General features: G+C 36.8%; 2 protein-coding genes across 3 annotated transcripts; both read right to left on the bottom strand.

The window, feature by feature from the left end:
- Positions 1 to 742: 742 nt before the first annotated feature.
- Positions 743 to 5,612, bottom strand: LOC147499468 (DUF724 domain-containing protein 7-like). 2 transcript variants are annotated; one of them, XM_086561238.1, is made up of 5 exons: positions 5,065 to 5,566; positions 2,256 to 2,855; positions 2,079 to 2,166; positions 1,676 to 1,843; positions 743 to 1,603 (listed from the first exon to the last, which is right to left on the bottom strand). In XM_086561238.1, the coding sequence occupies exons 1-5, from the start codon at positions 5,494 to 5,496 to the stop codon at positions 855 to 857; spliced, it is 2,037 nt and encodes a 678-aa protein (XP_086417364.1). In that variant the 5' UTR covers positions 5,497 to 5,566; the 3' UTR covers positions 743 to 854. The 2 variants fall into 2 exon arrangements, with proteins under 2 accessions (XP_086417364.1, XP_086417365.1); XM_086561239.1 differs by lacking the exon at positions 1,676 to 1,843 and having other exon boundaries at positions 5,065 to 5,612.
- Positions 5,613 to 7,178: 1,566 nt separating this feature from the next.
- Positions 7,179 to 12,684, bottom strand: LOC147499467 (DUF724 domain-containing protein 7-like). Its single transcript, XM_086563482.1, has 7 exons — positions 12,220 to 12,684; positions 11,434 to 11,886; positions 9,751 to 10,170; positions 8,726 to 9,139; positions 8,586 to 8,646; positions 8,149 to 8,313; positions 7,179 to 8,045 (listed from the first exon to the last, which is right to left on the bottom strand). Exons 1-7 carry the CDS (start codon positions 12,667 to 12,669, stop codon positions 7,315 to 7,317), a joined length of 2,694 nt encoding a protein of 897 aa, XP_086419608.1. The 5' UTR covers positions 12,670 to 12,684; the 3' UTR covers positions 7,179 to 7,314.
- Between the last annotated feature and the right edge of the window lie 176 nt (positions 12,685 to 12,860).

The raw sequence follows: 12,860 nt of genomic DNA, 5'->3' as shown, positions 1-12,860 counted from the left end.
AATTATTTTTGGAATATCATACGCCAATGTTCATTGTAGGGAAAGAAAACCATGTCCACAACACCAATGTACCAACAACAACAATACGACTTGTTTATTGAGAAAACCCATTTTCATTCAAACAAGTGATCCAAAAAAAATGAGAAAAAGAACTCATGACCACCAATAGCAAGCATTGCATTACATTTGAGGTGCGGGTATTTGTAATGTTTCAATCTTTTTTCGTGTGTGAAAATTGAAGCGTGAAGTGTCTGCATAAATAATAGATTATGGTCTTGGACTCAAAGTAACTTTACATAATATTCTATCTATTGGAATTTGGCTTTTGGATTGGTCTGGAAGTCATTGTATGATTCAATGACATTTTTTTTCATATCATTGTTGTTATAGCAGACGGTATAATAACAGTAGAGTGGTCCAATTCAAGTAGGGAAGTAGCGGCTAGATTATGTTTTTGGAAGTAAAAAACTAGAAAATGAATGAACGGTCGAGATCTAATCAAGTGGATAGTGAGAGAAGTATATATTTTCGGAATAAATTGGCAATAATATCAGAAATTTCAGAATTTTCGGATCGGATTGGATTTTAGAATTATATCCAAATCTGATCTAATTTTTTTTCGGAATTTTCGGAAATCAGAAAATCGGAAAATCGGCCCATGAAAACTACACCCAAAGCCAGACCAATTTCGGGTCGGATTTCGGAAAAATCGGAAATTCGGCAAAAAGAGACACCCCTAAAATAGACACAAAATCACTGTTAAAAGATGACACTAACATGGAGGAGTTGAATTAGTCTAGTGAATACATTAATACAACTTAGATGGTGTAAGATACTATACCAGCAAACCATATTCACCAAGGAGCTGCTACGACATTATGAAAATTCAGTCTGGTGTTCTGCATTTCTTTCTCAATCTCAACATGCCTTTTCTGCAAAAAGGCAATGATAGAGCTAGTGGCCTGCTTTATCTCCACAATCGTTTGACGCTCCTTGTTTTTCTCGTTGATAGCTTCTTGAAGCTCCCTAAGTTTCTGATCAAGTTTATCCATTTCTGACTTTTGGGCTTCTTCGTCATCTTTTGCCTTGATGATATCCCCTCCAATTTGCTTCAGCTTCTCATCCAGCTGCAGTTTGGTATCCTTAACTCTTAACAACTCCTTTAATAGAGCACGTATTGGTCCAACATCGAAACAGGCTTCAAAATGGGGAAGAACCTCTAAAATGTTTTCAAGAACGCACTTAGGTTCGTCAATCTGGAGCTTGCTTGTTTTCTCTACCAATTTGGCAAAGCTTATCATCAAGCCTACAGCTTGTCCTTCACGAAGCAACTCGGGTTGGTTTTGTAAGGATCCAAAATGTGGCTTCTGTGGCATTGAACGAAATACTTCCATGGACTCCAATTCCTTCCATCCAGAATATGTTTTAATAAAGGGCAAGTAATCATTTTCCAATACTTCGTTATCACTGTTCTGATCAATCAAGAAAGCCTGCTTGGCAATCTCTCTCTCTCCATTTTCTGTAGCCTTGCCCTTACTTGATGCTTCTGTTGAGGTGTTTTCCATGCTTGACCAAAATGTGTGTTGCTTATCAAGTGAAACTCCTGCACAAAGCAAACATTGGTCAAGTAAAATATCTAATATCTAAAAGCATTCATTAGTAGATTTTAGCTTACTGTTATCAATCATTGCAAGAGGATAAGAACCGCCAAGGTACATAGATAAAGGTTTCACAATTTCAAAGTTGCTCAACGTTTGGGCCATTATTATCTTAGTTTCTTCTGATGTAGGCATTTTTTGAACAAACTCAGTAACTTCTCCGCTGGAAATGTGCAGTTCGGGTTCTGCAAAGTGCCACAGAGGTATTCAGAAGTAGACTTTCGAGTTGTGTTTGGATTAGGATAACAAGTTATAAAATGGAAAAGAAAAAAAATCTGAGAAGTAACTTTCGAGATACAAATAAAATTGAGTCATTCAATTATTAGTAGTACCAATCATTACTTTTAGTGGTTATGCTTCCTACAATGTTGGATACTAATAGAAAATCATATCCAAGAAATAACATGACCTACTACATACCTTCATAAACAATTTGTTTTGATTGACAGCCTGAATCCAAAATGTGAGGTGTCGGTTCTCCTACGCTTCCTTTCTGTTGATAGATATCCTATGCAAATCAAAGTAAAAAACGAAAAAAATACTTTGTGAAAAAGTCGGATAGTTGTAGAGAACGACTAACTAGGAATATAGACGTACAATAGCACCCAAGCTTTTTATGCTGTGAGCCAAGGACAGAACAGCATGATTCTCTTGCAGGTAGAGCGCTTCAGGTATAGATGAGTCAGATGGTTCTCCTCTGATTGTTGAAAGAAATGAGAAGCTAGAGTCAGTAACATTTGTCTGATCACCAAATCTGTCACAGTCAAAGTCACTTCTCATTTCCTCTTGACAAAATTTGAGTGAAGGTTGATTGCTCAACCCATTCGATTGACTTGTAAAAAGATCAGCCAAATTTTGATTAACAACTTTCTTTTGGAGAAGAAGAGCTCCGTCTGCATTTCTGGTTGGGGTTTCTACATCAGAAAAAGTAGCTGACTCGGTAATGGTTCTGGTGGGCATAGCTATTGTGGGATTTTCTATTAGAGACAAGGAGCACTCTGTTTCTTCTCCGTCATTTAACTTCTTGTTAGGTGGTGAAAGTTGTGCATCGCCACTAGGAGTTGTGTTCTTGGTTTTCCTCTTTCTTGAATGTGACTCATCAGCAGTATCAGGACTAAGAGCAGTGTTACCGACATGTAACAGCTGTGGCTGATCTGTTTGTTGGAGTTCGCCTTGATCACATTTTATGCCTCTTTCCTGAAACAAAAGCTCCTGGTCAGATATATCACCAAGTGATATAATGTCTGCAATGCCATATTACCTTGAATATAAAGTATATATACTTCTATATCCTATACAACGAATAGCAGTGAACACGGAGAAGGAATAATTTATTGAATGTGGCACAAACATTGCACACACGAAAAGAGCAGATAACGAATACTAAAATGCAGGGTGAATTTGAAGTAGAAGCATCCTACAAAAACAACCAACTACCCAAGCTGAATTTGACTAGAAGTGGCCTCTTAATCAATTCATTTTAGACATCATTTTGATATGATAGTTGATAGACCATGCATTCATTTTAAAAATTGCAGAATGCAACATAATAAACTGTTAAATTCCTCCAGTTAGATCAGCTTCATCGGGAAGGGTTAGTTCACTCGCAATAACTGAAGTGGAGGCAGACAGAATGCCTGCAGACTCCTCTTTCCATATTCATATCATCATATGTTCCTTCTAAAATAACTCAGACAACCCAGTAAATCAAAAAAGCCAATGCGAAAAGAGGAAACTATAATGGTGTATGGAAGATTAGAGAAAGCACTCAAAAAGGTGAGCCACAAACAATGTACAGTTCAATTTGATTAACACAAAAGTAGATTGAAATTTCCTAAGGATAATTCTTGAACCCATTCCCCATTGATCCATTCCATATGACACCTTAGCTCAACTAGATAGAAGGTTCTGCTTTCCTTTTGATGATGAAATTGGACCATGTACTGATTACCAGCACAAACTTTGTAAATAATCCAGCCAAAATCGAAAAAAAATCCACTTTATCTGTCACACCAAATTCTTTTCTCTTAAGGGGAGGGTCGGATATGTGGAGCGTGCAGTGTGCACAACATCATTTAAACACCCCGTTACCTCACTTAAATTCGAGTTTGAGTACTTAATTAATCAAGAACGAGCCATACTCGAGTTCCCTTTGGACTCTTGCTGGGAACCAAGCACCACAGAAAAATTTATCACAGAGCCTGACTTCTACTGATGTTCCTGTGATACATTCAATCCATTGCTTGCTACAAGGAAGTACAATTGTAATACTAACCCAAGAGAAACTAGACAGAAATTGATATGGAGATCACTAGATTTTAAAAAACTGTGTCGACATCTTATTTAGACATGAAATTGAATACAAACTCAGGTGCATGAATCATTCATCTAATCATATTACTTACAGAGCATCTTAGACATATAAGCTGTTTACTGAATCAAATGGCTGTCATGATATCTTCCATATTATCTTCGACACAAAAATATACTATGTAAAGTCAATCATTAGATGGATCATCAAACCACTAGCAGAAAGGATGTGTAACAATAAACAAGGGTAGGTAATCTTAATCCCAAAGTCAAGCTCCTAGAAGAGAGAAGGTTATCAGCAGGTGAAAAGATTCAAATATCAGAGGGTCAACAGTACTATGAAGTCTGTTATTTCTATATAATCATTGGAATGCTATTTGGAATGAAATTCACCATGCTTTGCAGTCTCCTCATACTTGAGTTTAATTACAGAAACCACATTGAAACCTTGATGTTAGGTTTGAGTGTCGTGAACAGAACAACCACTCTAGTTTATGTGCTCTCGTAGTCTCATCACTCATGGGTAGTGTGGCTAGTAATCTATCCTATGTTTTAGTTTCATTCCAGAACAACAGGGTGCTGCACACTAATTCTAATAGTCACTCACTATAAAAACTAAAATACATTTACTGGCAATATTAGTGAGTCTACATGTTTTGTATTCCTTCCTTAAAGGCAATCTCGTATGTCAAACTACTTTTTCTAGCAAAAGCCATGAACCAGAATCTACCCCTTGGGAGTTGGACTTAATCAACATATGTAAGCAACTAAGCATTATATCTTAGGAGTGATGTGGGCATAAGACCAACGTATTTGTATAAGTTAAAAGGGAGTACTACTGTCTGCATACCCTCTTCAATGTTGCGGATGATGCACTTCCTACAGTGAACCCTTGTTTACTAATTACATTCCCACCAATCTTATCAATTTTCTAGTTTTCTACTTCTGAGGACTTAGGTGGCTGGTGTGGTGGTAGCAGAGGCAATATACTTGGTGTGGCAGAAGTTGGACCTATCAACATTGGATCTTCTTGCATATTTTGATTCCCAAAGTAGGGCTACTAAGCTAAAAAGATAAACAAATGAAATGAAATTACCTGGTGAAGAGATTTTCTCCATTTGCTATCAACCCAATCATAATGAACTCTCAACATCTCAGCTCCAAAATCTACTCTCTCATTCGAACCCGGAAAATAAACAGTAAACCTCACATTCTTATTTATAAGTACCTTAAAGATTCTACCTTTCTTCCACCCATTCTTATAAAAAGCATCAACAACTTGTAAACACTCAAAAACTTCATTGGCTTCTTTAGGTGGTGGTAATGGTCTTATACCATTTTGATTAACAAACTTTCTATACTTTGATATTTCATACTGTATCAAAATCTTTGCAGACTTCTTGTTTGTTAGTTTAATAATCTTTGCTGTAAACCATGTATCCTTAAACTCTTCATTCTCACCATTTACTTCTACCTCATCACCTACCTTGAATAATGACACTTCACTGTCACCTTTTGCTTTTCCCATTTTTTTCTTGCTTCCAGTGAAAGTGAAGTGGTTTGGTTTATGAACACAGTACAGTTGTGGTGCTGGAAATGTTACCGTTTTTAGCTTAAACCATTTTTCTTGTTTGGCGGGTTTGTGTAGTGAGTACTGACTCTTGGTGATAAAGTCATATTTTGGTGGACGAAAATGGCCTTGGGTTTTGAATGCAAGGAGGACAGACTCCACTTATTCACTAATGCAAGTGAAAACATATTTGGTTGGGTAGTTGGCAATTCCATAATACATCTATTATAATAAGTGCAATTTAATTAGGGGGACATTTGCAGTAGTTGATGATGGTTATCATTGCTTCTGTTCAACATTTTTAATTTATGAGACGGTGAACCAAATGTGATGTAAAACATTAGTGTCTTGTTGATGTTGAGTGCGCCCCTTAGTCGAGTCCAAGTCCATAGTCATGACGGAGTCCATTAGTTAGTTGTTGACACGTCTGTCTGTTTTCTATTGGTTTATTGGGTTCTAGGTTTAGTATAAATAAAAGGACTTGTAATTAGGGTTCTTCAGTGTTGAAGTTTATGAGTTGTGATATTCAATAAAAGAGCCATTTTTTAGGTTTTTTCGTTTTGTTTAATTCAATAGTAGATTTAATAAACTGAAACTTCCACCAGTTTAAATCTACATCACCATGTCTGATGCTGTGAAGTGACCGCTATGCTAGTTTTAACTTTTTAAGGACCGGTTTTGTGAGTGTTAATGTTAGAGAGAGGGTCTGTGACATGGTACTTCCATCAGTAATTCCGCAAGAATTAGCAAGGTTTAGATAGTTTATATAGTGTTTAGATGACTGGATGGTTAATAATGAAACTATACAACAGTAACAACATCCTTTGATAAGAAGAGGAATGAATCTCCCATGTGTGGACTTGAAGATGAATCTATAGTTCTTCTATACAACAATTTTCTCTGTTGTTCTATACTTTTATTAGTCTAGCTTACCAAACAGGCTTGAAGAAGCATCGTGTATAATATAGGCATAACCACTCTTGGAAGCCACACACTTTTGCCTGATGACAGTTTTTCAGTACTAAATTGTGTGTATACATCTTCCTTTCATATCTGTATTCTAGATTGTATGTGTTTATGAACACTGCAAAGTTGCAAACCGCTGTTAGGTTGTCCTTGATAATTGATACAGGTGAGTATACACCACTTGTAGTGGCCTTTCTGATCTTTGTCCTCCATTCATAAAATTTAATTATCAAAAAAATATATATATTATTAGTACCGGCAAAGTTTAGTCCAACTTCATCTTGCTCTGTTCTGTACATAATAGAAGAAAGAGGACACACTCACCAACTTTGCTAAATAAAATTTGCTGGACACCAGTCGCAGAGGACACCATGACTCGAATTAACATCACTGAAAGACCATGTGAAATAATATTTACTCAACCGCCGATTTATGCCACTGCCCTGTGCAAAGAATAGGTCATATCCGTTTGTGCAGAGTCCTACAAGTTTTCCAGTGGACTCACATTATGCATTTCAGACAATCCACAATACACCTCTGTGGCATCTCAGAAAAGAATGAGCTCCGAGAACCGGAGACTTTACCAACTAACAGCTAACAGAGAATTATGCTAATCAAGAATACCAAAATAAAATGATTGCCATAATCCTTCAAGTGTCGATTCAAATGTACCAATTAAACAAATAAACCACATTTAAGGGTCAAATCAGTTACAGAGTCATTTTTAAAATAAGGCACTGACAATAAGGTGGTGGAGTAGTAAGTAGCCTGAACTTACATAGTGCAAGTGCAGAAAAGATCAAATCATATTCACCAAGGGGCTGTTGTGTTACTATCAAACATCACTTTCATCCTCTGCATTTCTTTCTCAATCTCGTTATGCATGTTTAGGGACGAGGAAATCATAGAACCTGTGGTCTGCTTTTTCTTCATAAGCAATTCCCGCTCCTTACTGATCTCGTCAATAGATTTTTGAAGCTCCCTAACCTTTTCATCACATTTATCAATATCCAATATCAGTGCTTCTTCTTCAATTTTGTCATTCATGATCTTTCCTTGAACTTGCTTCAACTCCCCATCAAGCTGCACTTCCTTCTCTTTGACTCTCAACAACTCATCTAGCCGAGCTTGTATTGGTTGAACATTGAAACCAAAGGGTTTAAAATAGGAAACAAGATCTAATTGGTCTTCAAGAACGCACTTAAGTTCATCATGGTGGACTTTTTTTGTTTTCTCCACCAAATTTGCAAAGCTTACCATCAAACCTAGAGCTTCTCCTTCACGAAGAAATGCATGTTGTTTCTCTAATGGTTGAAAATGTGGCTTCTGCAGCATTAAGCGAAATGCTTCTGAGGACTCTACATGCTTCCAACATGGAGAGCTCTTCATGAAGGGCAAGATTTCACTCTCCAAAATATCCTCGTAACTGTTGTGATCATTCAAGAGAGGCGTCATGACAATATCTTGACATTCCTTGCTCTCAATTGATGCTTTGATAGAGGTTATTGATTGAGATGTATGTTGGTTATCAGTTGAAACTCCTGTGCAAAACAAGGATGGATTAACTAAACTAGGTAGTATCTTAAAGCATTCTTTTCCTTATTGCTATTGTTTAAAAGCATTCACTAGTTGATTCTAGCTTACTGTCATCAATTATTGCAACAGGACAAGAAGAATCGCCATAGCATATAGATAGAGCTTGCACAGTTTCTACGTCGCTTCCTGTCACAATTATGTCAGCTCCTTTGGATGTAAGTACTGTATGAACAACATCATTGACTTCACTGCAGGGAATGTGAAGTTTGGGATCTACAAAGCACCAAAGAGGGTAACATCATTAGATATGAGGTGTATAGATTAGAGATAACAAGACATGAAAATGAAATGGTTTTCAGAAAAAAAACACTTTGCTATGAAAGAGACACAAGTATTCGTGTCTTCAATTATCACTAATTCACTATTACTTGGTTTCAGTGGTTATGCTGCTTTGAACTTCCTAATGGTATGTGCTAGTGTTTTTTTTATCAACAACATGTGCTACTTGTAGAAATTCATATTCACGAAATAACCTGAACTTATACCTTCTGAAATATCTTCTTTTGATTGACGGCCTGCTACACCTCCTTTCTGTTGATTGATATCCTACATGAATAAAATAAGATATCATTGAAATAATACTCAGTCCAAGAGAAAGACCATATAGATAGGAACATAGACGTACATGAGCACCCGAGGTTTCTATGCTGTGTGCTGAGGATGCAATAGCAAAATTGTTTTGTGGTTGAATTGTAGAAGAGCATAGTTCTCCTCTGACGGTGGAAGGAGATGAGAAGCTAGAGTCAACAACTTTTATCTGATTACCAGATCTATCAACATCAAAACCACTTCTAGTTTTCTCTTGACAAACTTGCAGTTTAGGATGATCACAGGACCCGTCCGTGAGAGACAAGGAGCCCATTGTTGCTTGACTCACTTCTCCTTTATGCGACTTCCTGTTAGGTGGCAACCTTTGGGCATCACTGGTAGGAGTTGTATGATTGATATTTCTCTTTCTTGTTAGTGATTCATCTGTAACATCAGTACTTAGAGCAGTTTTACCGACTTGCAACAGCTGTGCTTGTTCTATGCCCATATTCTGAAACAAAAACTCCTGATCAGATATAACATTAACCTCCTGACCAGATATAATATTAACTTATATGATATTTGTGATGCCATGAATATAAAGTACGTATATTCCAGTTTCCTAGAGAAAAAAATATCTTGACTCTGTCTTATACAGCACAAACAAGTGAAGATAGCCAAAATTTAATTTGAGAATTAATTATCAGAAGAAGCATCCTCCAAAAACAAGAACACCACGCTGAATTCAACCAGAAGTGGCATCCTAATCAGCAAATCTGTGACATCATCATTGGATGATATAGCATGCATTCATTTAAGTGATTTTGGTATGCAACATATTAAATGGTTAAACTCATCCAGTCAGATCAACTTCAACAAGAAGCTAGGGGTAGTCAATATGTGCCACAAATACAGCAGAGGCAGACAGGAAGCATCCACTGTCCTGTTTTCATAGTTATGTATTCCTACCAAAATAACACAAACTACCCAGTAAAGGCATCATAAGGGAAGCAAAAAGAGGAAAATATAAACACGTACAGATGATCAAGGAAAGCACTCAGAACCTAAACCACAAACAAGGTGATGTTTAATTTTATTAAATGGAAGACTGAAATTCCCTACCCTTAATTCTTGAACCCAATCCCCATTGATCCATTCCATATGGCACCTTAGCTCAAATCGATCGAATGTTCTCATTCTCTTTTGATTCTGAAACTTAACCAAGTAGTGGTTACCAGCAAGAACTTCGATCACTACTCCACTCCACCAGATAAAATCACAAAAAGCATCCACCTTATCTTTCACAACAAAACTTTTACCCCTAAAATTTTGAGGAGGGGGGAGTCTGACATGTGGAGCATGCACTACATCTTTTAAACATCCCATTGCCTCATTTAATTTCAAGTTGGAATGCTCAATCAAGAATGAGCCATTCTTGATGTCCTTGAGCACTCTTGCTGGGAACCAAGCACCACGACAACGATTATCAGGAAGGCTGACTTCTACTGGTGTTCCTGTGCTAAACCCTTGATCCATTGCTTGCTACAAGGAATTGAAGTACAGTTGCATTACTAACCCACGAGAAACTAGATATTATCACATTAAGTTATTAACTGATATGGAGGTTGCAGGATTTTAAAAACTGTATCAACTATTTAGACATAAAAGTGAACATAGTCTCAATTGCGTGAATCGTGCAATAAGAAATATTACTTTCAGAGACGATACAAGCTTTAAGGGATACCTGTTAATTACTGGAGCAAACCACTTTTAAAGTATAATACGGCAGTCATGATTCCTCCCATATTATCTTAGACATATAACTATGATATGTTAAGTCAATCAATAGATTTATCATCACACCACACTCTCTATATGTCTGCAGTGGAGAGTTCTACTTGCAGAGATATCTCTAGCTGGAAAGTTCGACACCAATAAATAAGTGCAAGGTCACAAACTGATCAAGCAGAGGAAACACTGAGCAAAGGAGATAGGTTCAGAAGAAGACGTGGAGGTTTTTATGCGGAAAGAACGGGCATTAAATCAATAACAATTTTAAGAGAATCAGAATATTTTCCAAAATCTATGAAAATCAGTAAGCTCAATTAAAAAGCAGATATTGCACCATAAATGTTGCAGGAAGTATGTGTTCTTATAAATAGGGGTAGAAAGCCTAAAGCTGAGCTCCTAGAAGTGAGAAGGTTGTTATTGGACAAAGACTCGTATACCATAAGTTCACAAGTTCTATAAAGTTGGTTAGCTCTATATGGTCATTGGAATGGAACTTTAGATGGATAACTCCACCATGGTTTGCAGTTTCATCTTCATACTCAGATTTAAGTATGGCAACCACATTAGAATGACTTGGACACTGACTTTGATTTATGGTTACTTTAATTTCAGTTCTATCATTACAATTTCTTTGGTAGCTCTTTGGTATAAGTGTCATGAGCAGAACAACCACTCTACTTTGTGCTCTCATGGCTATTGTGGTTAAAAATCTTTCCTGTGTTTACAGGCAACATTAATTTTTAAGTAGTCTCTCACTTTGAAAATAGTATACCTTTGGCCTGGAATCAGGATTTTTCCCATGGGGACGGACTAAATCTCCAAATGTAAGCATTACTTAAACAAATTATTTGCACCATATTCAGTATAGTCTATTTTACCCTAGGATCAACAGAGCAGGGCACAACGAAAATGTGAGACTGATGAGGAGCCTAAGGCCAACATATATTTTTAAGTTGAAAAACTTTATCTGCTATTGTAAAATGAGATTCAGAGAAGGGAAAGATGTATGCATACTTTCTGCAATGCTGCTGGTGATGCACCCCTATTTCTTTCTTCAGAGAACCTTCTTTTAACAGTTCGACGCTCCTCCATATTCCCACCGCTATTAGTGTTTTTCTGCTTTTCTGAGGACTGAAGCGGTTGTAGTACCAGTGGCAGAGGCAAGAATGGTTGAGGGCTTGGTGTGGCAATTTTGCCTTCTTCAGAGAACCTTCTTTTAACGGTTCGATTCCCACCATTCTTATTGTTTTCCTTCTTTTCTACTTCTGAGGATTGATGTGATTGTAGTAGTGCTGGCAGCGGAGAAAATGTCGACGTGGCAGAATTTGGAGATGTTACCATGGGATCTTCTTGCTTATTCTGTTTCCCAAAGTTGCTGCTGCCACCACCGGCACGCATATTCTTTAGATAGTGAACTGATGTTTGATGAAAAGGAAGAGAAGTATTCCCTTCCTCAACATGCTTCTCCTTGAAGTAGTTGTTGACGTTTAACCAATTCAAGGTAAAAAGTTAGATATAGAATTGTGATACCAAAATGCCAATGTTCAGCAAAGATATATAAACAAGATACTGTCTCTATATAATTCTTCTTCAGTTGAAAATCTGATATGTTAGAAATTTAGAAATGCCCATTTGTAAAAGAAAACAGCCTAGCTATACTGCAAAATGTTAAAAACAAGAAAAGGAAAGAAATACAAAGAAAATTGGAAATACCCATTCACAAGAACAATGCAAGCTAGCTAGTCCTAGAAGAAATAAATATAAACTAAAAACAAAAAACAAAAAAGGTAAACAAACTACCTGCTGGTACTGATTGTTATCAATCCATTTTCCATTATCCCAATCAAGATGAACTCTCAACTTCGCAGCTCCAAAATCAATCTTTTCATCCGGATGTTGAAAGTGTACTTTAAACATCTTCAACGCCGCCAACTCACCATCAATACCTTTAACAATTCTACCTTTCCTCCACCCATCATTATGAAAAGCATCAACTACTTGATAATACTGAAAAGCAAGCTGAGTTGGTTGTTTAGGAGGTAATGGTCTAACATGACAAGGATTAACATTGTTTTGGTATCTTTTCAAACCTTGCTCACTTGCTTTCAACTGATTATACTCAACTAGAACGTTGGTCTTACTTGTTCCATTTGATATTTTTATGGTCTTTGCTGTATACCACTTGTCCTTAAACCCTCCTTCTGCTTCCCCACTCACTTCTACTTCTTGCCCTTCTCTAATAAACTCCATTGTTTGTTTCTTCAATTCTAGCTAGCAATGCAACTTATTTGCTTTCAAGGAAAGAGTGCATGTGTTTAAGTTTTAAAGTGGTTTGGTGAGCTGAGAGATTTAGATTTGTAATGAGAGAGAAATGATGGTTATGAAAAGACTGAAGCAGCTGGAAGTTTTACTAGTTTTGAGTATAAACCATTTTCTTCAAG

The sequence above is a fragment of the Coptis chinensis genome, chromosome 5 (genome assembly GCF_015680905.1).
Source record: "Coptis chinensis isolate HL-2020 chromosome 5, ASM1568090v1, whole genome shotgun sequence".
Lineage (NCBI taxonomy): Eukaryota > Viridiplantae > Streptophyta > Magnoliopsida > Ranunculales > Ranunculaceae > Coptis > Coptis chinensis.
Note: the sequence above shows the minus strand (reverse complement) of the source record. Positions and strands in the feature narration are given on the sequence as shown.

Bases quoted from the DNA above. Each gene is read 5' to 3' on its own strand.
- LOC147499468 (XM_086561238.1), bottom strand. From the start codon at position 5,496: ATGGGAAAAGCAAAAGGTGACAGTGAAGTGTCATTATTCAAGGTAGGT. The intron at 2,856-5,064 runs GTAATTTCATTT...CTTTTGTTTCAG, and splicing joins GGAGAAAATCTCTTCACCAG to GAAAGAGGCATAAAATGTGA. The intron at 1,604-1,675 runs GTAAGCTAAAAT...TGCTTTGTGCAG, and splicing joins TCTTGCAATGATTGATAACA to GAGTTTCACTTGATAAGCAA.
- LOC147499467 (XM_086563482.1), bottom strand. From the start codon at position 12,669: ATGGAGTTTATTAGAGAAGGGCAAGAAGTAGAAGTGAGTGGGGAAGCA. The intron at 11,887-12,219 runs GTAGTTTGTTTA...AACTACTTCAAG, and splicing joins ATAACAATCAGTACCAGCAG to GAGAAGCATGTTGAGGAAGG. The intron at 10,171-11,433 runs GTATGCATACAT...AATTCCTTGTAG, and splicing joins CACCAGCAGCATTGCAGAAA to CAAGCAATGGATCAAGGGTT.